At 35.5% G+C, this 26,479-nt stretch overlaps 1 protein-coding gene across 11 annotated transcripts in view; it reads left to right on the forward strand.

Moving 5' to 3' along the window:
• The window catches only part of GAS2 (growth arrest specific 2), a 150,418-nt gene that overhangs the window by 55,805 nt on the left and 68,134 nt on the right, over positions 1–26,479 (forward strand). For all 11 annotated transcript variants that reach the window (XM_049099160.1, XM_049099167.1, XM_049099161.1 and 8 more), the window contains one exon: positions 15,090–15,231. In XM_049099160.1, the coding sequence (XP_048955117.1) occupies positions 15,090–15,231 (142 nt within the window). The remainder of the gene's footprint in view (positions 1–15,089; positions 15,232–26,479) is intronic.

A 26,479-nucleotide genomic window follows, 5' to 3' on the forward strand; every position in this document is an offset into this window, starting at 1 on the left:
AACTAACTAGAATTTAAGTAAAAAATTGAAACAACAACACAAGAAAAAGATAAGTGTACTCTTATTCTCCTTCACCTGTTTCACCCACCCCACCCCACCCCCACCTCCTCTCTGGTAACCTTTTGTTTGTCACTATAGTTAAGAGTCTGTTTTTTGGTTTGTCTCTTCTTTTTCCCCTTTATTCATTTGTTTTCTTAAATTCCACGTATGAATGAAATTACAGGGTATTTGTCTTTTTCTGACTAGTTTATTTCACTTAGAATTAAACTCTCTAGGTCTGTCCATGTTGTTGGAAATGACAAGAGCTCAATTTTTTATGGCTGAGAAATATTCCATTGTATACATACACATCTTTTTTATCCATTCATTTTTCATTTTTTAAAAATGATTTTATTTATTTATTTATGAGAGACACAGAGAGAGAGAGGCAGAGACACAGGCAGAGGGAGAAGCAGGCTCCATGCAGGGAGCCCGACATGGGACTCGATCCCGGGACCCCAGGATCATGCCCTGGGCCAAAGGCGGGCGCCAAACCGCTGAGCCACCCAAGCTGCCCCTCCATTCATTTTTCAATGGACACTTAGGCTGCTTCCATATTTTGGCTGCTGTAAATAATGCTGCAGTAACCATAAGAGTTCATATACCCTTTCGATTTAGTGTTTTTGTAGTCTTTGGGTAAATACCCAATAGTGCAATTACTGGATCATAGGGTGGTTCTATATTTAATTTTTTGAGGAACCTCCGCACCGTCTTCCACTGTGGCTACACCAGTTTGCATTCCTACCAACAGTGGAAGAGGGTTCCGAAAAATGCTGTAGTTTTAAAGCATAGGAGAAAGTAAACGTAATATTTCCAGACATATGCAACATTTGTAATATAAAATAAAAACATGTACAATTTCTGTTGGTGAGAAAGCTATGTAGTTTGATTATGTTCATAATAAAAGAATATTAAAATTCAGATAGAGGAGACTAAAAGATAATTTTTGCTCATCTCAAGTCATGGTCTTCCCAGACCAAGAACTTATTCTGAATGATCACAATCTAGTGAGAATAATATCATAGACATGCAAAACTCAGAATAAACAGATTTTAAATAACTACAGTGGGAAAATTAGGACAGGAGAGATTAATCTTTATATTTCTATGTATATAATAAATACAAGTGCAAACATATAAAAATATATATGTATAAATTATATATATTGAAAATCATAAATGAGGAACCAACTCATATTTTGTTCCATGTTGTCATATTTGCTATATTTAAACATTGTTTAAAGTTGGAGAAGTAGCTATCTGATCTTTTTCTCAGACTTCCTGAATGCCATGAGGTGTCATAATAAAGCAGGCATTTGCTAGGTACTTATTCTGTGTCAGAACTTTAACGTGGATTAAATCATCAAGTAATTTAAAACTTAAATCAGATCATGCCACTTCTTAGTGCAAAATTATCTAATGGCACCATTATTTCAACTAAAAGCCAAAGTCCTTATGACCGCCTCCAGGCCCTATGTATTCTGTTCCCCAGCTAACTATCTGATCCCATTTCCTCTGACATTCCCCTCACTCTACTGTGTGATGCTGTCATAATGACCTCCTTGTTCTTTGAACCCAACGATCAGGTCCCAACTACCACAGGCCCTTTGCAATTGTTCTTCTATCTTCTTACTCTTTCCTCAGATATGTGTATGAGTTGTCCCTCATTCGCTTTAGGTCTCTGCTCAAATGTCTTTCGGTCATAATGTCTCCCCAGACCTCCCTATGTAAAGTCTTTCACAGATGATCCTGAATTTTCAACTGATAGACATTTTTGAGTGATGTATTCAAGACACTGATAGATAACAAGAAGAGCGGGCATTCCTGTCCCCTCTCAAAGGGCTTACCACCTAGTTAAGTAAATAAAATATGAACATATAAAAAAAAAAACCAGATACCAGCAGGTGCTGTTGTATCACCACAGCATACATTACATTGATGCCATTCAATCGATTATTCAAAAACATTTATTAAACATCTAAAATATGCAGGACTGGGTGCCTTATAGAGTAGCAGGGAAGGAAGAATAACATCAAGCTAATAATTAAGCTAACAGTGAATAATTACTGTGTTATGTATAAATATAGGAAAATCCAAGCTGATGAGTGGCTTTAAGCAGGCAACCTGACTTAGTCTTGTAAAAGGGACTTTTATATTATTCCTTTTTTAAAACGATTTTATTTATTATTTATTCTTGAGAGACACAGGGAGAGAGGCAGAGACACAGGCAGAGGGAGAAGGAAGCTCCCCATAGGGAGCTTGATGCAGGACTCAATCCCAGGACCCCCCAGTCACGACCTGAGCCAAAAGCAGACGCTCAACCACTGAGCCACATAGGTGTGCCAGGACTTTTATATTATTCTGAAGCAGGAATGGTAAATAGATAGAGAGGAATCTAGGACATTCCAAACACAAAATATGCACCTGGGAAAGCCCTCAGATGTGGAGGTGCATGGTGACTTTGAGGAACTAAAGGAAAGCTGGTGTTTGGATGCCAGCATGTAATACTGGTGTCCGGAGATGAGACCAGAGCTAAATCTACTGGATATTGGCCTCTATATTAAGAACAACATTATGCTATTGAAGTATTTTAAATAGGAGCATGATAAAATCTTTTAAAAAGATAACATTTGCAGAGTGGTAAATGGATTGGGATGGAGAGGTGAATGCGGAAGGGAAGAGCTCTCCTAGGAAGCTATTGCCCTGGTCAGGTGAGAGATGATGACCATTAGCCTAAGATGCTAGTGTAGTACTGGGATGAAGCACATGGCTCTGAGATCTATTGAAACTTGGTGGGATCGGGATAGGAAACCGTTTCCCTTCTTCCTTTGTAGGTTCTTTGGCTAGTCTAATAATTAAACTGACATAAGGCAGATTAAGAGGAGAAAAACAAATTTAATTTCATAGTTTGGGAGTTCCATAAAAATATATGACTCAAAGAAGGGACCAAAGCAGGAAGCTTTTGTACTTTTTAGACAAAGAAACAATACCTTTGTGAAGAATTGACAAGACAAAAGGGTTTGGACTTGGGGTAGTATACTGATGAAGAAGTAAAGAAGCGTAAGATTTGTTTATAGAGACTCCTTAGCCCCTAAATTTCCATTCTCTGGTGATAAGGATGCCATCTGCCCTCCTGGTACAGGGACGGTACATTTTACATGGGAGATTTATCTCCTGCTCTCTGAGGGTTTGTCCATATTCTGGCTGTTTCTCAAGTACCTTTAATTCAAGAGTCAATATATCAAAAGTGGCGTATGCTGGGGTGGCATATCTGCTCCCCTTTCCTTTGGCTTGGCAGGATTTGGTGATGAATTGGGTAGCAAAAGTGAGGGAGATTGGTCCCCGGTTTCAGATGTGAAGAAATGGATGGTGATGCTTTATTTTACAATTGGAAAGTCAGAGGAAGAGTAGGAATGGGAGAAAAATAATGGGTTTCTATGCATTATGCCTGCATGGGTACCCAAGGATTATGAGCCCTGTGGGCTCCTTCTCATACCACTCCTTACATTTCTGCTCAAGAAAAAATATAAGCAAATGAGTATGCAGATTTAGTTGGGCAGAGAGGTAAGAGAAAGGTAGAGAGAACCCTTATATGTCAGGGCTGTGTGGTGGGAGGGAGCATGGGGGACATGCGAGGGTGGGAGCAAAAGCTAGTGGGCCTGTAGGGGAGATTGAGAGGTCATGGTGCTAGGTCAGCAGGTAGGAACAAGGCTAATACAAACAGTGGAAGCTGAATTATAGGGAGCTTTGCCTATATCCTAAAAGCACTGGGAAGCTACATTTGCCTTTTGAAAAGTCCACTGTAGAGTGTGGCAAACAGATATGAACGCACAGCGTAATAATAATTTAAAAAAATTAGAAGATGGATAAAAACAAATCGTAATTAAATCACCATACAAATGTGGACCATCTGTTTAAAATTTTTTTCCCCTAAATACATGTAGGCTTATTATAGAAATTACAGATGTGACAATGTAACTATTTTTCAGCTCTCCTAGGGACATTCTTTGTAAATAGAAACGAATGTAGACATGTATCTGAAAACATTAACAATAATTGAAGATAAGCAATGGTCTAGGATTGGTATTAGGCACTTTCCAAAACATTTAGCCCTCAAAACATGTTATGGATGATAGATCTCAGGTTCGAAAAGGCTAAATAGATTAAGCAACTGTTCTTTTTTTTTAAATAAAAAAATTATTTTTTATTGGTGTTCAATTTGCAAGTAACTGTTCTTGATGACTGCGTCTTATTGCTGGTGAGTGGTAGTTTCGAGGCATAAGCCTTGCCTCTTTGATTTACTATAAGTTAAACATTCTTATCTTTCAAATTTACTGAGAGTCCAGAGAGATATCTCTGTTGATGAACACGTACAGCGTGCCCCAAGTCTGCAGTGCAATGAGGCAAAGCAAAACGAGAGAGAGAGAGAGAGAGAGACAGAGAGACAGAGAGACAGAGGGAGGGAGAGAGAGAGAGAATCTTTGCTCAAAAGGTGTTTGGAAGTACGTTAGCCACTAAAATAAGTTGGGTTTCCTGGAATCCATTCAGAAAACAATCTTAGGACTCCTAATAATGCTTTTTCTTTGTTGACTATTCTACAGATGCCTACCAAAAAGTAGTTTTAATTAAAATATTGGAATCAGTGACTACGTGAACTCAGAATTTGCTGCCAATGATTATAAATCGTGATGTCTTGACATGCACAAAATGTTTGCTGGGAAGGAAAAATTCAAGGCACATTTTAAAAGAGTTTTCTTGCTGGTTTCCTTAATGTAATATCTTAATTTTAGAAGGGACGTAGGAAAAAAAAAAAAAATAAGGGACCCAAAACATGTATTCTCACTAATGTCTTTAAAACTATCATAATTTCATTTAAGCCACTGTAATTAATTCATAGTTAACAATTACTGTTAACTTTGTTGAGAATCTGAGGGACTGCTGTGCCTGGTATCCCACAGCCCTTTCTCTGAGAAATCTTCCATGTTCACAGAGTAAGCCTCTCTTCTTCCCATGGAAGCCTTACTCATGCAGTCCTGATACTCCAGCTCTGAAGATGCGTGTAGCAGAACAAAAAGACCTTTTTTTTTTTTAACTTTCATAGAATTACTGAAAATTTTTTCCTCATTCCTTCCATTCACCCTTAACAATAAATGACATATAATTATTTTTCCAAAGGACACATATCATTGGATTCCTTCTTCGTTTAAAACGTCAAAATCTTTTCATTACTCCCCAGTGGGAACACTGAGATTTTAAGCAGGCAACCACATGCATCTGTCTATCTATTCAGTTATTCAGCATCCAGAAGTTTTCACATTAAAATATCTGGATTTCCAAATTCATATAAAAAAAATGAAAGGTCTGACAACATTGAGACAGTATTTATGGTAACAACTTAGAATTAAATAGATATGGCTGCCCCTCCTGGACATGGCATGAGCTCTTCAGTTTTGCACAGTCCCCACCACTCCTTACAGTCCCCTGGAGCTAGCACTTCATTCCTTTATTTGATCTGTGTGGCCACTTCTGAGCCTTTGACTTTATAACAATCCTGGTTGGGATTATAGTATTGGTAATTCCTGTTAGGTATAAAATACCCTTTGTGATTCTGGCCCAGTTGACATTTCAGGTTTCATTTTTCTCTTCTACATGCATTTCCCCGCTCATCTAGAACACCCATGCTTCTCCAGGTCGCGTCAGAGCTTTCTCCTCATGGAATGTACTGCCCTTCATCTCTATGCCTGTTAAGCATTTGATATCCTTCAATTTTGCACATTGCTGCTCCTTTGTAAGGCCTTCCTGGGATGAGGTGAGATCTGCCCCTCCCCAAAGTTGAATGCACACCTTGACATTTCCCACAGAGTTAAATTTTAACTACCACGTAAATACTTAAGCTTCGATTGTATTTCTTACCATATGAAACATTGATTTCAAAGTAGGACACTGCGGGTTTCCAGAAAGGAAACTTGGCCTTATCTTTTTTCTATTTCAGTCTCCCGGTGCTAAGTGTCACAGCTGATGTGGGGTTGTGATTTAATACAGATGGGCTGAAGTGAATCCGATTAAATTATTTCTATTTAAAATTACTAGCCATACCAGTTAACCGAATTTTAATGTGTAGGACTAGACTTCTGAAATTTTTAAGAAGCTAGTCTCTGTCCAGTCATATGTGAATACTTAGTTGGGAGAACAGAAGCTTCCCATAGTAGTGTAGCATTTATATAATGATTGCCATATGGGTGTATATGTAAAATTAGGCACAATGCACATAAAAATGGAAAGAATGCATTTTTGTTTAACACCATGTTTTTCTCTCCTTGTGAAGCATTCGATACTTGTAAACAACTATCAATAACATAATAATAACGCTTTTATATACTTTAATTTTTAGAGCAGTTTTAAATTCATAGCACAATTGAGCAGGAAATGCAAGAGAATGGTAGCTTGGTTACAAATACTACGCCTACTTTGACACCATTATCACTTGAAGTCTACGGTTACATTAGGATTCGCTCTTGGGGCTGTGCATTCTATGGGTTTTCACCAATGTGTGATGATGTATGTCCACCATGATAGTATCTTACAATAGTGTCACGGCCCCGAAAATTCTTTGTGGTGAATCTCATGATGAATCTCCTATGCATCTCTCCCTTTTCCCTAACCTTTAATTATCTGACTGTCTCTATAATTTTACCTTTTCTAGAATGTCATGTAGTTGGACTCATGCAATATAGAGCCTTTTCAGATTGGCTTCTTTCATTTAGTAATATACATTGGAGGTTCTAACATGTCTTTTATAGCTTCGTAGCTCATTTCTTTTTAGTGCTGAATAATATTCCATTGTCTGGATGTATGACAGTTCACCTATTGAAGGGCATCTTGCTTGCTTCCAAGTTTTGGCATTATGAATTAAGCATGTTTAAATAAATAAATGCTTTAAATAATAAAGTGTGCTGTGAATAGCCAGGTGAGGTTTTCATGTGGATGTAAGTTTTTAACTCATTTTTATCTTAACTTTTCATCATCGATCTCATCCTTTAAGCCTCACGTTTGAGCACTAAGCTTGAATTTCATTACTAGCATCATTTACATAATGACAGATAATTTTTTTTTAATTTTTATTTATTTATGATAGTCACAGAGAGAGAGAGAGGCAGAGATACAGGCAGAGGGAGAAGCAGGCTCCATACACCGGGAGCCCGATGTGGGATTCGATCCCGGGTCTCCAGGATCGTGCCCTGGGCCAAAGGCAGGCACCAAACCGCTGCGCCACCCAGGGATCCCGACAGATAATTTCAGATAATTCAAATTCTTAACATATTTTTCTGTCTTTGTTATTTAAGTGATTTCCTCATGATTTGGCTGGGTATACCAGAATTCTGATATGAGAAACTTTTTTTTTTCATAGTTTTAAAATTTATGTGAATATTTGTAGGGCGTCAGAACATGAAGATCACACTAAATTTTGCTATAAGACCTGTTCTCTCTAGAGTGGAATATATCTGGAGAAGGAAAGGAGAGGAGAGGTCTAGTTTGGATCCAATCAAGTGAGTTCATCTGCTACTGTACTAAATCACAGCTCACCCTGTCTGAGGCATGAGGCCCTATAGCAAAATCCCCTGCAGAGGTTGGTGGCACCAGAAAGTGTTTTCGCCCTATTTTTTGTTTTAATGATTTTGATCTTAAGGAATACATTTTCATTCTTTCTAAAGCCACTTGGTAGTTATTTTTAGATACCTTGATACCGTGAATGTTCAAATAATTTTATTGAGAGATTTTCCCCAGTAAAATATATATGGGAACTAAAAGCAGCAAGACAATGCAAGTGGAAACATTCTTTCCATCATGGAAAGAGTGACTTTATTGCCTGCATATTTGAACAGTACATTCTATATGCCCTTTGGAAAAAGAAAGATATTAGTTCTTGGCAATTTCCACATCTTCTTTAATGTATCTCTTCTGTTTTATATCTAAAACGTCTACTCGATGCAATCAAAGGGAGTAGCTTGCCTCAAACTTTTGTGAAGAATGGATTATTTAAACTACTAGTATTAAATGTTCAGTTCGTTGCATGTAGAGAAGTGGAGAGGGCATTCTCTCAATTTTCTTTGTAGTTTGAATAGGGGAAAGAGAGTACATATTCTTTATTTTAATGTCACCTGGCCAAAAAAAGGGGGAATAAATCAACTGCTGAAATATATTAACTTCCCGGCGTCGGTGAGCTGTCAGAGAACGGTTAGAAGTCTATGGGCATAAGGGATTGAATGATTTGACTTTAAATATGTATGAGCTCAATTTTTTCATCTTGGAAAAAATAGAGAAACTATTACCTACCTAATTCAGGGCATCAATTTTTTTGAGAATTAAATAGGATAATCTGTATGAAAGTAAGTTTTGTGTGCCTAAGGCATGGTTTACACTCACGGTGTTAATTCCCTCCTTTCCCACCCATCATATGATTCAGGAAAAAAAAAGTCAGTACTGCTAATAGATGAAACTCTGTATTTGGTGCAATGGCAGTAAAACGGTAAATAAGATCCTGGTTCTCTAGCTGTAGGCTATTATAAGAATTATAAATAGATCTATAAGTACTATAAATAATCACTACTGCCCTTTTGAAGCTGTAACGCTCACAACCTTAACTAGGACATAGAGGTTGCACTCTGCAGCATAGAAGTAAACTCTTTGTAAGTGACCAACATAGTTTTGTGTCTCAGTAGCTATATCCAGGGGAATTATTGGATTTGAGGGTAGTTAAAAGACATGGGAATGGTATCAGTTCAAGGGAAACTAGTCCAGTGGTCAAATATTGGACTCTCAAACCCCAAATACTGGCTTTCCTTTCCCGATTATGCATGTGCTAACAGGATAACCACAAGCCACATATGGCTATTTAAGTTTAAATGGGTCTTTTCCCAGTATTAGTGAGAAATACTTGACATACATTACTGTATATGTTTAAGGCATATGGCATGATGGTTTGATTTGCATAAATTGTGAAAGGAATCCCACAATAGGTTGAACTACATTCATCATTTCACATAGATTAAAGTGAAGTAAAATTTACAACCACAGTTCCAGTGTTCAACAGCCCCATGTCACTAGTAGTTACTAGTGGGGATACAAAACATTGCCACCAGCACAGAAAGTTCTATGGGAAAACTATTCAAAAGGTGAGGTTCAAGTTTTTGGGTGAAGATAGAAGGAAATTGTTTGTCAGTCTTTTCCTGAGTCCTAGTACCCATAACAGAAACAACAACAACAACAAAAAGAAATATTTGCAAGAAGATATGAAAGAAGGAAATCATAGGTAATTTGGCATATTTTTACATGCATTGATCACAGGGGTAATAAGTCATCTGCATGGAACATTTAATTCTGTACTTGAGTTATATTATTTAATTCACATTCACACACACATAGCTGATGAGATGCATTGTTTTCTGTGTACATTGAATAGGAGAGTGACATACAGAAACACTAAGTAATTTTCCCAAAGTATCATCCTAAGAAGGTGAGTTAGCTGAGTCTGAACTCAGGAATTGGACTCCAAAACCCCAGCAGATAATGGATTAAATTAAAAGCCTTTGGAACTAAATTTAAATTCTTTTTGCAACCTAACTTGCTTATTGCCTGAAAGGAAAGGGAAGGCACTTTTGGAATTCAAACCATTTTTTGTATGTTAATCATCCAGTCTATAAGTATATTGGGGGCCATGAGTACATATTCCGAGTTAGTCCCCCTGACAGAAATAAGGTAAACATTAGATTCTTGATAATAGAGAAATTAATGTGCACCTGTGTGATGGTTTACTAGTAGTCACTTCTCATTTTGCTAATGCAAAAAATTGAATCCCACACCCTGGAGGCTGGGCAACAGTAGTGTGACTCCTGCCAGTAAGTGAGCCTAAATTTTTACCCAATCTCAGTTCAGCATGGCAATTATTCTCTACTCATCATTCTATATTCATTAACTTTCAAAAATAGTTCAGAGGTGTCACTTAAATTTTTCAGTTATACATATCTTAATTTGTGGAATTCATTTAATGTAGAAGTTATGTTATGAATTTAGTGAATTTTGAAGGCCCTGTAAATGTGTCCCATTGGAATGTAAAAACTCTAATACAGTGTTTACTCCTGCTCCATATTGATTACAATCTAGTTTGAGGGGTCAAGTCTTACTGTTCATGCATGCAGTCATCAGTCAGGTTTTGAGGACATAATATGTAACAGCGCTGTCTGGAAAAAATTACATAGGTAAATAACTGAAGATGGTCTATTGCTGTAGGAGTTATTTGAAGAGGTGAGCAGTGAAGGGAAAAGTAATATGGAAGGTATATCAGATGAGCCATGTGGGGGAGGTTCCCTTTCGAATCTCCATATCTTTAGATCAGAAGTATTCCTCTCCATATCTGTAGTTAGTTCTCAGCTTTTCAGGTATACACATCCATGAGTTTTAGGGCAGTTCTGTATTCTAAAACTCATCCTCAGGATTCCCTTGGCAAGGAAATCAGCAAGAAAATAGTTGTCACTCAATCTATTGGTTTTTATTGCATTTGTTGATACCGAAGAGATCCAGAGCTGGCTTCCCCCCCAGGATTTTCATGAGAACCTGGAGAAATTAACAAATTTAAAAAAAAAAAAAAGATCACAGACCTGGAAGAGATACACTTGCCAGGATTTTGAGAACTTTATAAAGACTTTTGTGTAAAAGATGTCAAAAATACATTTAAGTTCTAAAGGTATTGAGTGCTGATATTATTGAATCATCAATGAACAAATCATTCATTTGTTCTTGAATTCAAATGAAGTCAAACTTTTGCCCTTAGGCTCTTAATTATAAATGGCACCATAACCCTGGAAAGCCCTTTGATTTGTGATTGGTGTTCAACCAGGAGGAATATTAGATCCTACAAGCATGCTACTGCTCTTTGCCAAGCACAGAGATCCTTATTTCTGGCTATGTGTAACGAGCTTTATAGGTACTGTGAGGGGTGGGGGGGGAGGGGCTCAGTTCATTAGTCATCTGAAATAATGAGGATGACTTGTAACAATTTTACCAAATAAAACATTTCATCTGGTTGAGGACTGGAAGCTTCCATTCACACTATTTACAGTGTCCTAAGTCTTCAGGGGACATGGAAGCACTAAATCTGACCTCCAGAACAGAAACAGATATCCCATAAATCACTTAACTACCACTTTGTTCAATTGCTGTTGCTATTGAATTCCTCTGCATTGGGAGTCCCTAAATTATGAACTATCAATAGCCAGCTTTTGTTTTATTTGTCCTAAAATAACCTCCGTGTCTTTGAATAGGAATGAATTTTAAATACTTATCCTCAGATGTGTGTTATGTAAATAACTTTGTGCAGATCACAAGCTCTTAAGGGAAGAATGCCATTTTCACTTCTATGCTCGGTGCTTGTCCTTGTAAGTTTTTAAATAGTAGACTGAATGATTTTTGAGGGCTTGTTGCTTGTGGGTATTCTCTCAAAATGTGTCCCTTGATAGATTAAGTGTCACATCAATCTCTAGCTTCTTGAGTGCAATATGGATATTGTATTCCTTTCTGCTACACAAGCCATGAGCCTTATGTCCTTAGGTGCCCTTAGCAGTGTCAGAGAGTTCATAATTCTAGGTTATACTTCCTATATGCAAACTCATTTCTGGGCTTTAAGTGGCTTTACATGTTTCTTTCTTTCCCCACTCAGGGATAGAGGTGGTAAATCTTAACATGGCTCTGTATTTTAATCTATTTATGTTCTTTTCTTAGAGATGACCTTGGCTTTAGTCATATCATAAAAAAGCTTTATAGTCATCGTGTAGAGATTTTTGTTTCCAGCAAATCCTCTCTTATGTTTTGTTTGACACAGTTTACCAATTTTAATTATTTAATCTGAAAATACTGATAAGATTTAAAAGTCATTTAAAATCCTCCTACTTATTTTGGAATTATGTAACGAGGTAAATGAAACTATGCATCAATCACCTTCCTCCAAGGTAATTAGTATCAATTTGGTGCATGTCCTTCTTGCAAATTTTCCTGAAACTAATATTATAAAAATGAGTACAATATTCATATTTATAAATATATTTATATGCAACTTAATCTTATATATCACATATATATGTATACACACACACATATATAGTGTGTATATATACACATATTTTTTTATTCAAATAAGTCTCAATTTTAATAAGATCCTCTACATACACATTTGCTACTAAAAATTGAAATAGCACATCAAAAAAATTACAATTCAATTTCTGAAAACCAGAAAAATCTACCTATGCACACCCTCCTCTAATTATACTCTAACTAAACCACCCCAAGTTTTCTGTGTATTCCTTCTGCACAAGTTACTTGGCTTCCAATTTTTTGATGTTAGATTTCATCTTGATGACTTTAGGCTTCTCAAACACCTAGGCAACACTCAAAACTTAGTAGTACTTCCTTAGGTCAAATTGAAAAGTGGACATATAGTGTGTGTGTGTGTGTGTGTGTGTGTGTATGTACACATATACATATGACCACAAAATGAAATTGTGATATACATATCTGTTTGCAAATTTTTTGTTTCTGCCTACAGGTACATGCTGAACATCTATATGATTCAACATATATACATTTATCTTATTCTTTTTATTTTTTATTTTTTTAAACAATTTTTATTTTATTTTATTTTTTAAAATTTTTATTTATTTATGATAGTCACACAGAGAGAGAGAGAGAGGCAGAGACACAGGCTGAGGGAGAAGCAGGCTCCATGCACTGGGAGCCCGACATGGGATTTGATCCCGGGTCTCCAGGATCGCGCCCTGGGCCAAAGGCAGGCGCCAAACCGCTGCGCCACCCAGGGATCCCCTATCTTACTCTTTTTAAAAGATTGCATAGAATTCCATTGTATGTATACTATATATTATTCCATCAGCCCTCTTTTGACATATTCTTATTTCTATATTTTTTGTTCAGTCATTGTTTTAACAAATATATATATGTATAAATATATATATAAAATACATACATATATTTTATTTTAAGCACTAATGCTATGATGTCTTTGGGATATATTCTTAGAAGTGAATTGCTAGATTTAAGGATATATATTTTTTAATTTTAATAAATACTGACTGATGTTTGTGAATATTTTATAACGGAGATCTTATGCTATTTCTGATGATTTTTACAACTTATGTAAAAAATCATTTTGAAAACAATTACTTAACTAAAATGGTTAAGGAGGCATTACTACACAAGTAACCTTATATATGATTTGTAAATCAGTCATGCCTAAAATATATGGCTATACAAATATTTGTGTATTCATGCAAAAATCTTGATTATGTCTCCTCTAAATTAGATTCAGTCCACAAGAAAGAAATAGACCTTTGAGACTGGACAGACACAGACATTAAGTGATATAGTAATTGAATGTTTTAGTTATGTGGCCATAAAATTGTTGGACATGAAGAACTCTAGTAATAGTATGATGTTAGCAGGACTTCACCAATCCTCTAAGGCCACTATCTCATTTTCTATAACCATTCTTGTGAATGAGTTCAACAATCAACAACATTTTGCTTTTGTTTGTTGGTTCTCAGTGAATGGAGGAAACATTTTATGAACTTAAGTCATTAGGTCCTTCTCCCTTTATCTTTCCTCTCTTTGAGGTGAAGCCCTATGTAACCCACATCATCCAAATCTGTTGCTCAGTCTTTCACATCACAGAGAATTGCATTCCGTGCCTTCCTGGAATGCCATGGAAACTGGTTACCGTTCTGTTAAAAAAAAAAGACCATACAACTCTTTATAAAAATTGGTATGGTGCCAGTTGATATTTCTTGGCTAAAATTTGTGACAGACTCTTAATAAAAAAGTCTGTCCAGGTTCACACCCTCCCTTAAGTATTTTCTTTTTTAAAAAATGATTTATTTATTTATTATATATATAGAGAGAGAGCCAGAGCATGTGCAGGAGGAGGAGCAAAGGGAGAAGCAGGCTCCCCACTGAGCAGGAAGCCCAATGCAGGGCTTGATCCCAAGACTCTGGGGTCATGACCTGAGCCGAAGGCAGATGTTTAACCAACTGAACCATCCAGGTTCCCCTTAAGCATTTTCTTATCCCAGGAGAAAAATGATGCAGAATGTCAATATATTTCAAGGTCAGATAGCAGGAATCCAACAGAATTACATTTTATAATGTAAATCATTAATAATATAACATATTGATATGTCTATGTATGTATGCACATAAAAATGCAGGCTTGTGTGTTACATATTGTGTAAATTCATATAGTCGTGCTTCATTCTTCTTTCACAAATGGAAAATACATTTATAAATAATTTTTAAAAAATTATGGTGGAATATTTGGATGAAACGTAAGACCAAAAAACAAAACAAAAATAGAAAAGCGAGAAAAGAGGCAATATGAGCTGGGGAAGGAACTTAACATGTATTTATTACTAGATAGTAAAAAAGGCAAGGATTTGTTTACCTACACAGATCTTTTATAGTTTTTTTTTAAGATTTTATTTATTTATTTGAGAGAGAAAGAGCGAATGAGTAGGGGGTGAGGCAGAGGGAGAAGCAGACTCCCTGTGGAGTAGGGAGCCTGATCTGAGCCAAACGCAGATGCTTAACCAATTGACCAAACCAATCGCCTTCTTTTATAGTTTTTTTTTTTTAAGATTTTATTTATTTATTCATGAGAAACATAGAGAGAGAGAGGCAGAGTCACAGGCAGAGGGAGAAGCAGGCTCCATGCAGGGAGCCTGATGTGGGACTCGATCCCGGGTCTCCAGGATCACACCCTGGGCTGAAGGCGATGCTAAACCGCTGAGCCACCTGGCTGCCCTCTTTTATAGTTTCTTAATGACCAGTAAGTTTCATGTGCATTTCACTTCTTTTTCTATATTTCTCCATTGACCTATTTATTGACATGAGGTCATTCCAAACATTTTGTTGAGAACATAAATGTATATTTAATGTGTCACTGTGATGACTTTGCTAGACATTCCATCAGAGTGAGCTTTCTTTGTTTTTCAGAATCTACCCTTGAAGAAGATTCCATGCAAAGCCACTGCACCCTCAGGCTCCTTTTTTGCCCGAGACAATACAGCAAATTTCTTATCCTGGTGCCGAGATTTAGGGGTAGATGAAACATGTCTATTTGAATCGGAAGGTTTGGGTATGTATTTCCTTCAGAATTTTAGCTGATGAAATTATTATGTATCTTTGTCAGTATAACTATCAAAATTTTTTTGTGTGATGTCATTTCGTAGATTGTTAACTTTGAAAAATTCAGTTTGTTGTAAATTTACGGGTTGGTTGTAAACTTAATCTTTGAAGGTAGAAAAATGCATGCCCTTTTACTATTGGTCACTTTGTGCATGAAAGGGTAGGAATATAAGTAGCACAAGTCTTTCTAAGCTGAAATCAAGTATACACAATGCAAAATTGGGGATATTCAGAAAATGTAGGCTTATATTTTACCATTAGGCTCGAGCTGGACTTGAAGGGGAGCTGTATATGCTCCAGACATAAAGGCACTATTGTCTTACCTCTACAGAAGGATGAAACGCCATTTCCTATAAAGTCTATGTTTGTTGAAATGGAAGTCTACTCATTGATCTATTTTTAGTGAGCTAAAAATCAGGTACGCAAGCAGGAGATTGGGATAATTGAAGATGGTGAAACAAAAGATAGATACCTTAGCATCTAAACCTGCCCAGATAATTGTGGGGTTCTTGTCTTATTTTACCTTATGATTGAATTTTGGCAAAGCCATTTCCAGACCATAAAACAAGCTTTTGTATTTCCTTGGGGGAAAACGTACATTGTTCAACAGTGTTTCGACATTCCTTGTTAGGCTACTGTTAAATGTCCAGCCCTCCTGTATCAGCTCTGACCAGGACGGCTCCCATATGGAGAGTATTGGAATTAAAGTCCCATTCTAATGAAATAGAACTGAGTGGAGAAAGGAGACCTCTGTGGGAAAAGGAGGGGAGCCTGGGTTGTTTTGCCTGAGGCTTTAAAAAATCAGTTCACCAAATCACATCATACCAAATATTAGCGTGGAAGTAAACTGAGGATCCTTCAGAGAGAATGGGTATACAATTTCTGAGAATTCTCTCAACAGAGAAGATGATATGGATTTAGATTAGGAGAACACTTTATACCTGATAGAAAAAATAAACTAGAATAATTGCACAGTAGCCTACTATGTACGCAGTGTGCTCCTGAAATGATTGCTATAGAAAAGGGACTTTGACTGCTCTTACTATTTTCTCACATTAAAATTAACCAAACTTAGTGGAAGATGTGTGTGGAGGGAGTAGCCCTATTTCAATCTGATGGCAATTTTACAAATAAATTTTAACTTTCAGGTTTATAGGAAACTAATGAGTGAAGAATTATAGGGAGGGAGTATGATGGAATTATTTGCAAAAAAAAAAAAACGAAAACAAAAAATAAAAACCTCTGAAAGATCAAATGAATGAGTAATAAATAAATAATTCAGATCTTAGTCACTAGGAGTATACTTTTCTTACGTGGGCAAACAACATCATGATTTAGAATTCTAAAGTGCCCCTGCATTGCTTAAAGAACTGCCAAATGGGAAAACTGCTCTGTTTTTTTTTTTTTTTTTTAAGATTTTATTTATTTATTCATGAGAGACACAGAAGGAGGCAGGCAGAGACACAGACAGAGGGAGAAGCAGGCTCCATGCAGGGAGCAGAACTCGATCCCAGGACCCCAGATCATGCTCAACCACTGAGCCACCCAGATGCCCCTGGGAAACTGCTCTATTGTTCATGAATGTGTTTATTGAACAGGTTTTCATTTAAGAAGCATCTTTAAGAAACAAAACAGATGAATGTAGGGGAACATGGGGGAAAAAAAGTCATTAGAGACTTCTAACCACAGAGAACAAACTGAGAGTCGCTGGAGGGGAGGTTGGTGGGGAATGGGCAAAGTGGGTGATGGGCATTAAGGGAGGCACTTGTGTTGAGCACTGGAGGTTATAGGTAAGTAATGAATCACTAAATTCTACTCCTGAAGCCGATATTACATTAGGTAGTAACTAACTACAATTTACATAAAATTTTGAAAAAGGCAAAAATACGAAGCACCCACCATAGGCCAAGGTGGGTGACTAGAAGCTGTCAGTGGGAATAGGATCTTATCTCAATTTTCTCACTGCCTCTGAGTTCTTTTGTTAGTTGAACCTATAAAACTTTCAGCTGGAAACCAAGAGGCTTGGATGGATTTTTAAAACCTCCTTCAGATAAGTAATACATTTTATCTTGAAACAATAAAGCCTAAAGCAACTGTATAATAATGGCCCCGGTATATAAATACATACTTTGCGGCATATAAAATTATGTCAGGATGAACTTTGAAATGGCCTAGTTCTTCACTCTGTTTGGAAAAAAAAAAAAAAAAAACCCTGACTTTATAAAAAGAAAGTCCAAGATAATTTATACATGATAGCTACTGAGTATTTTTTTTTTGCTACTGAGTATTTTGTTTAAACATCTTTCATTTTAATTATCGTCTATATTATAACTTAGCTTATAACTTGCAATTAAGATGTATTTATATATCCAAGAAGGTTTAAGGAGACCAAGTTTTCAAGTAATTTTTAATCCACTCAGCACCAAACTAAAGCAGATAGGCTTTCTGGTTTGCTGCTCAGTGAAAAGACAGATTTGAGATTTCTGCTGCTCAGAATAGGAGACGAGGTGAGGTGTAATAGGCCCTGTAGAGAGAGAAGAAGGGAGCCAATATTATAGCATTGACTTTAGGATTATTCAGAGAAAGGAAACAGCTGTGCCCATAGATGCTAATGATAATCAAGAGGAAGGACAACGAGAAATTCCATTTCCCCAAGTGGAACCCTTTCTTCTTGGATTTTTCTTATTATTCACTGTAGGTAAGGAAGTGATTGAGTCACTGCTGATGGCCTTGGACTCTGTATTGCAGAATTGACTTTCTTGCAACAATAACACTGTGTACTCTGCTTGATGTCTTTTCACACTTCACTTTTGAAAGGGAATTTAGGACAAGGGTTTTTCTTTTTTCCTACCTCAAGATTTCATTTCAGTAGCACACAAGATGAAGTGCATCCTTTGTGTCCCAGTGTTTTGAACAGCAAATAAAATGAAAAGATGCCCTGATGAAGGGGAAAAATCTGTTTGAGTGAATGATACAGTAGATCACTGTACCGAGTGTGTATCAAGAGGCTTCTGTCTTTAGCTGTTCAAAGGTCTTTGCCTGCATAAAGCATTCTTATCTTTGTGGCAACTGATATGGTCCCCTCTGTTGCAGTGCTTTTTTGTACAGTTATTTGCAAGGGGATCTTGATTCACAACTCACTCAATCTGTCCTCTCTCCCCAACAGCTAATGACAAGAAATCTCAGTGGTGGGGAAGGTATGCCAGGGATGAACTGGGGAGTATGGATCGCACCCTATTCCATATGCTTCTCTCATGTTTCTTACCTTTTTTGATTCTTGGCAGATAACTTCTGAGGCCACACAATACAGTCTCACACAGAGTATAACCCGTAGTTTATCTTCTATGAAATTCTTGATAATTTTTCCTCTGTGAAATGTCAAGTCTCAGATCGTAAATTCACTATATCCTGAATAGTGTTTCCAAAATGAGTCAATAGAAAAATGCATAAGGGTCATGAACAGCCTTGTCATAGAAGATTTAGAAATAACTAATAAAGATATGAAAATGTTGGACATTTTAGCAGTAAAGTAATGAAAATAAAAGCTATAAAAATTAATGGAGATTAAGAAAATTAAACATTTTTTGTTCAGTACTTAGGAAAATAGGATCTTCTATACATTGCTGAAGAAAACTAGAAATTGGTATGCCTTCCTTAGAGGGCAATTTGACATGTATCAAAGACTCACAAGTGTTCATGTTCTTTTGTCAAACTGGTGTACTTCCAAAAGTTTATTCAAAGGAAATAAGTAGAGGCAGGCACCAGAATGTCCACTGAAATGTTTTTTATAATAGTAAAACAAATGGAAATGAATGGAATCGATGACGTTTAGTGGAATCTTAAACTAGAGTCATCCGTGGATACCAACCAAAAATAATATTCTTTAGACTACTTAAGGATATAGAAAACTAAAAATAAATTAAATAAATAAATAAATAATATAGAAAACTTACATTATACTATGAACATGAGGCCACAAATTTATATCTAGTAAGTAACAGTAAAATATATTCAGAATTTGAAGGAAAGATAAATAGTAATTACTCCATAAATTGTATCATTTTCTTTTTCCATTATTAACAAAATTTGGAGAGCAAAACAGGTGTGGCATGTAATGTGAAGCACGAACAATTAATTTTATTTATACTAAGATATAATTCGAACCAATTTGCATAGAAGATAGTTATTTGTTGACATAAGATTTTACATAGTGAGAGTTATAATGGCTATTTTGCACTACTGAGGTTAAACTGACATTTCCAGTGATTATAGACTTTGATGCCACTGTAAGAACAGATGACATGGCCCTTTGTGTGCTCTGTGGAACATGCTTAACATTTCAGGTCTACACGTCCTGCTCAGCCACAACCCCCACTGTTCAAACCAGGCTGATTATCAGTCAGTGACTAATGGAGATTTTTTTTTCATATTTTGTAATTGGTTTCACTGGATTCCTTAAAAATGTTTAGGATATGCTTTAGGTTAAAGAGATGAACATGAATGTTTCCTTGAATATAATAGTATGTGGTTTATCAGCCTAAAGGCAAAATGCTTCCCCAAAAATTATTGTTAAAGAAGTGAACTTTACTTTTAATGGTGAAGAAAAAAATATTTAGAAGACTCCAGGTGTGAAAGTATTTCTGTTTTCAGTTTGATAGAGGTATAAAAGTTAATAGAATGTATCAATATTCCTCCTGATAGTAAATGTATATTTTTCCAAGGTTAAATGCTTTAATAGCCTATTCTAACACAATGCTGAATATTTTGATTTGGCTCATTTTTTATCATTTAAGACCAAAACTCTATGATTGATTCTCAATCTTAAAAAATTCTGAGTAATGAATCCTAAAGTTGATGCTCTTATATGAATCTTTCTAAGACAATTTAAGTAAGAAACTCTTTCCTTCAATTAGTGATATTCTTTTGTCGCGGATTATTTGTAATTTACGTTAGTGTACTAATTTAGAAATTTGTCAAATATAATTATTTCTCCCCGAGCTTATTTACGTTGCTTATTTTGTATGTGTTGTGGTGAGCTGGGAGATGGGGAAGAAAAAGGGATGGGAGGGAAATACTTTAAAAATGCATAATTTTTATTTGCTCTAATTGTGTCAATATCATGATGTTATTGGATGATTGTAGGATTTGGAAGCCAGTGACTATTCTTCATCTATTTCTCAGAGAAAGAATCTACTCAGCAAGAAAAGGGTTTGCTCTCTGCTGTGCTAGCATGCAAATGTGTGTGATTTGTTCTTTGTTTTTATTTTCTGTGTTCGTGTTTGCTGTGTGGCACTGTCTTCTGTTGATGCATGACTCTGATGAGCAGTTTTTACAAAATCCTCTGTTTTATTGAACATTGATCAAGCACTGATCTAGCTGCAGTATTAGTTTGGTATTGCTGCCGAAACTTAAGGATTATGTGTAGAGTTGTAAGCAGTGTTTTCTATTTTATACTTTAAAGTCACCTGATATATCAGAAAAAAAATCTCTGCCTACCTTCCAGTGTTTGATAAGTCATTTCTTGTTTGTATTGAGGACTCTTAGAGTATTTCTGTGGAAAAAAAGCTATGCTACTTTTATTAGTATGGGACAGCAATTTCAAGATACCCAGTCAGCACTTGGGTTATTCATATTCAGTTTCTTTACCAGGGATAATTTATTTTAGACTTTCGTTTTTTTAACACTTGTTCTTAAAGTTGATTGATTGGCATCTCGATTCACTTTTTTACTTTTGAACTCAGATATTCTTCCCAAATTTAGCCATTTGCCATATGCCAAAGCAAATGTAAGAGAAAACAATATAGAATCTGATTGAGGGCTAAATGTCTCCCTGGAATGATAATCATATCAAGACTCAATGGAGGCAGAGTTGAATGAGGGAAGTGGATGGCTTTCCAGCTTTTCCAGAATCAAATTTTTGCTGCACAATATTCAATAATAGTAGCTATGTGCTCAATAGTGGTTACCAAGTAGCACACACATTATCGTATCTATTCCTCCAACAATCATCATTTCATAAATGAGAATGCTGGAACCCAGAGAATTAAATAACTTTCCCCATGTCCACTTCTCAAGGGCCCAGCTGGAATTTGAATTCTGCTCCTTTTACCTCCAGGGATCATGCCCCTGTGTTATAGGAAGTTATGCTCTGTTTGAACAATTTTAGAAGTTCATATGATTATTTCAAGCAGGAGGAAAAATAAAACATAAATATAAATCAAATTAGAAAAGATTCTTGCCTCTTATTGCTGTTCTGAGTATTTGTGGCTTTATCTATTAATTTAACATAAGATTGGGTCTGGAGAAAGGAAGGGCACTACTTGTTCCAGGACATTTCCCAACTTAGTGGCATAAGCAATTAACTACATTTTATTCTATATATCCTCTATAACTGATGAGAATATAAGCGAATTATTCTTGTTTACCTGAATATATGTCTATTATAGCCTATTCTAAATGTGACTGGTGGTTCTGAGAAATCTGGATACACACACACTCATCATTCATGAGCTGGTGAGCTTCTTTGCCTTTACTTCTCGTTAGCCTCCCCAAGATCAGTTTTAAGGCCCCTAAATTGCCTCTTACCTTGAAACTCAAAAGTTTCTGCAGGAGTCTTACCAGGGATGACATGATATAGGGAGCAGTTTGTGACTAGCCCTTCACTTTTTGGGAAGCATCTTTTGTACCTTATTAATCCTAGGCAGGAGCCCATGATACTCATTAAGGCCTAATCCAAAGCATGAATTATTTTCCTTCTGTTCATCATCATCATCACCAACTATTATCTGAAACATTTGCAGAGCACATTTGAATGTTTTTAACAAAGCAGAGGAATCGTAACTGATGTTTATTATAATACGCAGCATCGGTTAGTACAGTGCTTCACCAGCATTGAAGTGCATACTCATCACCTGGAGAGCTTGTTTAAATGGAGATTTCGGATGAATAAGTTTTGGGAGGGAGTCAATAATTTGTATTTTTATTCAGCTCCCCACTGAGGCCAGAGCTGCTGGTCAGTGGACCCTACTTATGTACCAAGGGAGTAACATTTATTGAGTGCTTGTCTTGTGTACCAAGTACTTTTAACCATAAAACCAACTCATAAGGAAGAGTAAGTAGAAGGCAAGATGCCTGTTTGAGAGATGAACAATTATACAGCCTCGACTAGAACCCATCCTTGGACTTCTAGTTTATTGTATTTTCTATCATACCACTCTTTCTGAGTATTTGAACTTGTTCTCAATTCTAGGAAGATAGACAACTATTAATTCATGGTACTTTCATAGTTCAATGATATTCAGCTAAAAATATTTTTTTCAAATTTCCCTCCTAAATACAAATCTAAAAACCCGTTTCCTTCAAAACCAGTGTGAATATTGTAGTCTCTATTGTATAGATATCAAATAGACATTACAGCTTTTCATGCTTTCATTTCTTTGCCCGTGTGTTAAAACTTAATATGTTTAGCTAAATTATACATTTATGGTTGAATGCATTTTATCCTTGCAAAATTGTGACATTGAAATTCTACCCTTTGCTTTAGTGGAAGACCTCATTTTCTATTCCTGGAGCTAGCAGCACTCCATTTGACATTTGATGCCCATGAGATTTTTATAGAATCTAGGTTATACGATTGAGTCTCTTGTCACATATTTTTGAATAGGGATCTGTGTTACTGTCCCCAGAGGTGTTCTGCATTATGCCTCTCTTTGAGATGGCTTTGATTATTTTTAAAAAATCCAATGATAAATCCTTTTGCATAATAACTACCATCGACAGCAGAGCTTTTTATTTGTTTCAAAAAGAATTTTTTAGAGCAAAGAAAGCAAGCAATCCCCTCTTCTAACTCAAAGCAAAAGACCATATGAACGTTTCAGTGATAGAGTGGAAAAAAAAATGTTTTCTACTGTAAACTTCAGTATAAGTAAAAGTTTTCTTGTTTTTTTTATGAAAAGATGAATCATTAAAATGATTTAAGTTGAGTACATTTATGACTCAATTTATGAGTTTATTTATGCTTTAGTTCAAATGCAATAGACTAAAAGTTTTCTTTTTAATCATTCTGACAAAGACAAGCACTCAATTATTTGATCTTCTAAAATATATAGTACATAATCCACCTAAGTAATTTATTAGAGATGGACTCATCTAAATTATTATATTCTCAGAGACAGGAAAATTAATGGTAAGGTGTTTGCCATTTCACAGAATGACACATTTTAATATAATTGTTACCTAAGCCTTATACTTAGCACAAACTTGTGGTAGCTGTAGAATATCTGCTTTATGTTTCTGTATGTGCTGGTTAAATTGGCCTAAACTGGCACTTGATTTAGATTGATTTATAATTAGTGGTCTCCGATATAGTATAAATGATAAAATATGTAATATATACTCATTATAATTGGACTGCTTTAAATTATGCATATTATACAAGCAGTAATTTTTTTTATTCCAGAGTTTTTGTAGTGCTTAGTATAGTGACTGAGACCTAATTGGTCTACACACGGAAAAATGTTTTTAGAAAAAAAAATTAATTATTATAGACTAAGCCGAATGAAGACAATCTTAAGTAATTTATAATAAAAAAAATAAAAAAATAATGAAGTTAACCTTGGGCAAGTCTTTCCTATGTGCCACACACTGTGCTAAGAATAAGAATAAATATTATTCTGTTTGATTATCCTCACCAAAACATTGCAAGGTATACGCTTTTGTCTCTCTTCAGAAAAATTAGATTTTATAGAATAACCTCCCAAGATAATGCAACCAGTAAGCCTTAGAGTTAATACTCACACCCAGATCTTTGTGGTTTGAATCCCATGGCCACTGTACTCTATTAACTTAACTTTAGAACTTGGTTGAGTGCAAAAACCAAACAAAGTCAACTCTTTGGCAAATTTAGATGCTATTTAAAGACTCTTGAATTTTTTGAGATAGCAATAAGGCAAGAGTATTTGTTTTTAAATTAAGTAAACATTGTCATTATTTTTTTAAGACATTAGGTAAGATTTTAGTCTGTATTTAGCTTATTCATTGTCACAACTACCATCATCACCAGATGATTGTCATGCACCTCTACAGATTCAACTCATTCATTGCTCACAGTCATTTTTGTTTTTTTTGTAGCGTTTTCTGGTCATTATGAGCCAGACATAATACACCTGCTATTTAAAAAGCCATTAATATGTGAGACACTAACACTAATTGTTTTTTGAAAAAATTTTTCCTTTATGAAAAATAATATTTCCAAGAAAATTGAGATGTAAAATATTATTATTCTATTAGTCATTCCTAAGAAATAATGCTGAGGAGAGGTTAATTTCTCTTAAATTTTATAAGATATAAAATGAAGAATCATGCAATTACTTTTTAGTTTACCAAAATTGATTTTCTAATGAGTCCATGATAGATTCAACGGTTGAGTTTGGGCATGCCAAAGCCGTTTTAAGTTGATGGCTCAGTTGAGGAAGCAAAGAAGTACGCAGTAGTAATGTGTCTTACATATCACTTTGTCCTTATTATCTGCATTATTGTTTTTCTTCAGGATGAATTTTATTTTCTATAACATGTATCTATTCCAATGCTTATATAGTCCTCAAACTATATGTATAATGAATTGGTTAAGGAATCATTATAGTTAGGTCAGACCCTGCTTTTTATAGTTGGCTGTTGACTGCACATTGACACAATTTGGTCAACTCACTAGTAATTTTTAAAATTTGACACTGTTTCCGTCAAGGAATACATGAGATTGTATTCAGGTCTTGCAGAGCCATAGTCACTTGCTTCACACAGCTTTCGCTGAAGATGAGGGCCTAAACAAATCTTCCTCTCCTCAATTTTTATGTATTTGTTTTTCCACTCAAAATTCCTGCTTATTGTTTTTTTCCATGGATAGGATTTTTTTTAAGGGCAGAATCGGAAAGAATTGATTATCTAGACAGAAAGACTGATTTTCATTTGTTTGCTTCCGTTTTGTGATGTTTGTTATTGTTCTTTTTTTGAAATTGATGCCTATGTGATATTACAGTCCGTAAGTTATATTGCATTGAAGTTGATTTAATGAAGTTGTGAAGTTTTTCTAGCCAACCAGTACTGCACTTGAAATTGGTGTTATTAAATACCCTTATTTTGAGATCCTGTATTTAGAAATAATTTTAGGCTCCTTGATTAGACGAATTCACTAAAGGTCAGCTAAAACTAAATTCTCTATTACCAAGAATTGAAATACTCTGTAACTGAGATTTTCCATAATTCTATTTTAATGAGCATTGCTGCTGGGAATAGAATTTATTTTGTAAGCTTTAAAGGTGACATTTTATAACAAGATAATAAAATTGTGTCCGTTTAAAGCCAATTATATACTTTTATAGTCCAAATAAGTGTACTCTTTTTTTATTCACCATAAACTCCTAACAAATTACATTCTGGTATCAGTGGACCAAATATTGCCACTACCATGATCTGTGGAGTGAAAGAATTAGATATTTAAGTTAAAGGAATAGAATAATGCTGGGAAATGGAATTATTACATGAGTCTATGTTTAACAATTAAAGCAATATTCCTATTTCTCTTAAAATTTATCAATAAGATATCAATAAGCTAGTATTTTCTTTTATCAGGATATTGTCTATGTAAAGACCATTCTCAATGCAATATATTTTTTCAATATCTATTGACTTTATTAGATGTCCTATATAACAATATTTTAAAAATTCTCTAATCTTGGTTAAAAAGAGGGCAATGTAAGCAGGACATACATTTTTGGTAGGCTCAACAAATGCAAGTATGATTTGTCAGCATTATTGAATGTGTCCAGAGCAATTAGTAAAGCAAGGTTTATTTTTTTATTTTTATTTTTATTTGTAAAGATTTTATTTATCCATGAGAGACAGAGAGACAGAGACAGAGAGAGGAAGGCAGAGACACAGGCAGAGGGAGAAGCAGACTCCACAGAGGGAGCCCGATGCAGGACTCCATCCCGGGTCTCCAGGATCACACCCCAGGCTGAAGGTGGCGCTAACCTCTAAGCTACTGGGCTGCCCTAAAGCAAGATTTATTAAGTCATCAGATTATATTAGAATCTGATCAATACAAAGAAGAGTCTTCTAACTTGCTCTTTTTAGGGGCAAAGCTGGCTGATGGTATATATTGATACATATTTACAAATCCATTCAGTTTAAGATATGTCTTT

The sequence above is a fragment of the Canis lupus genome, chromosome 21, assembly GCF_003254725.2.
Source record: "Canis lupus dingo isolate Sandy chromosome 21, ASM325472v2, whole genome shotgun sequence".
NCBI lineage: Eukaryota > Metazoa > Chordata > Mammalia > Carnivora > Canidae > Canis > Canis lupus.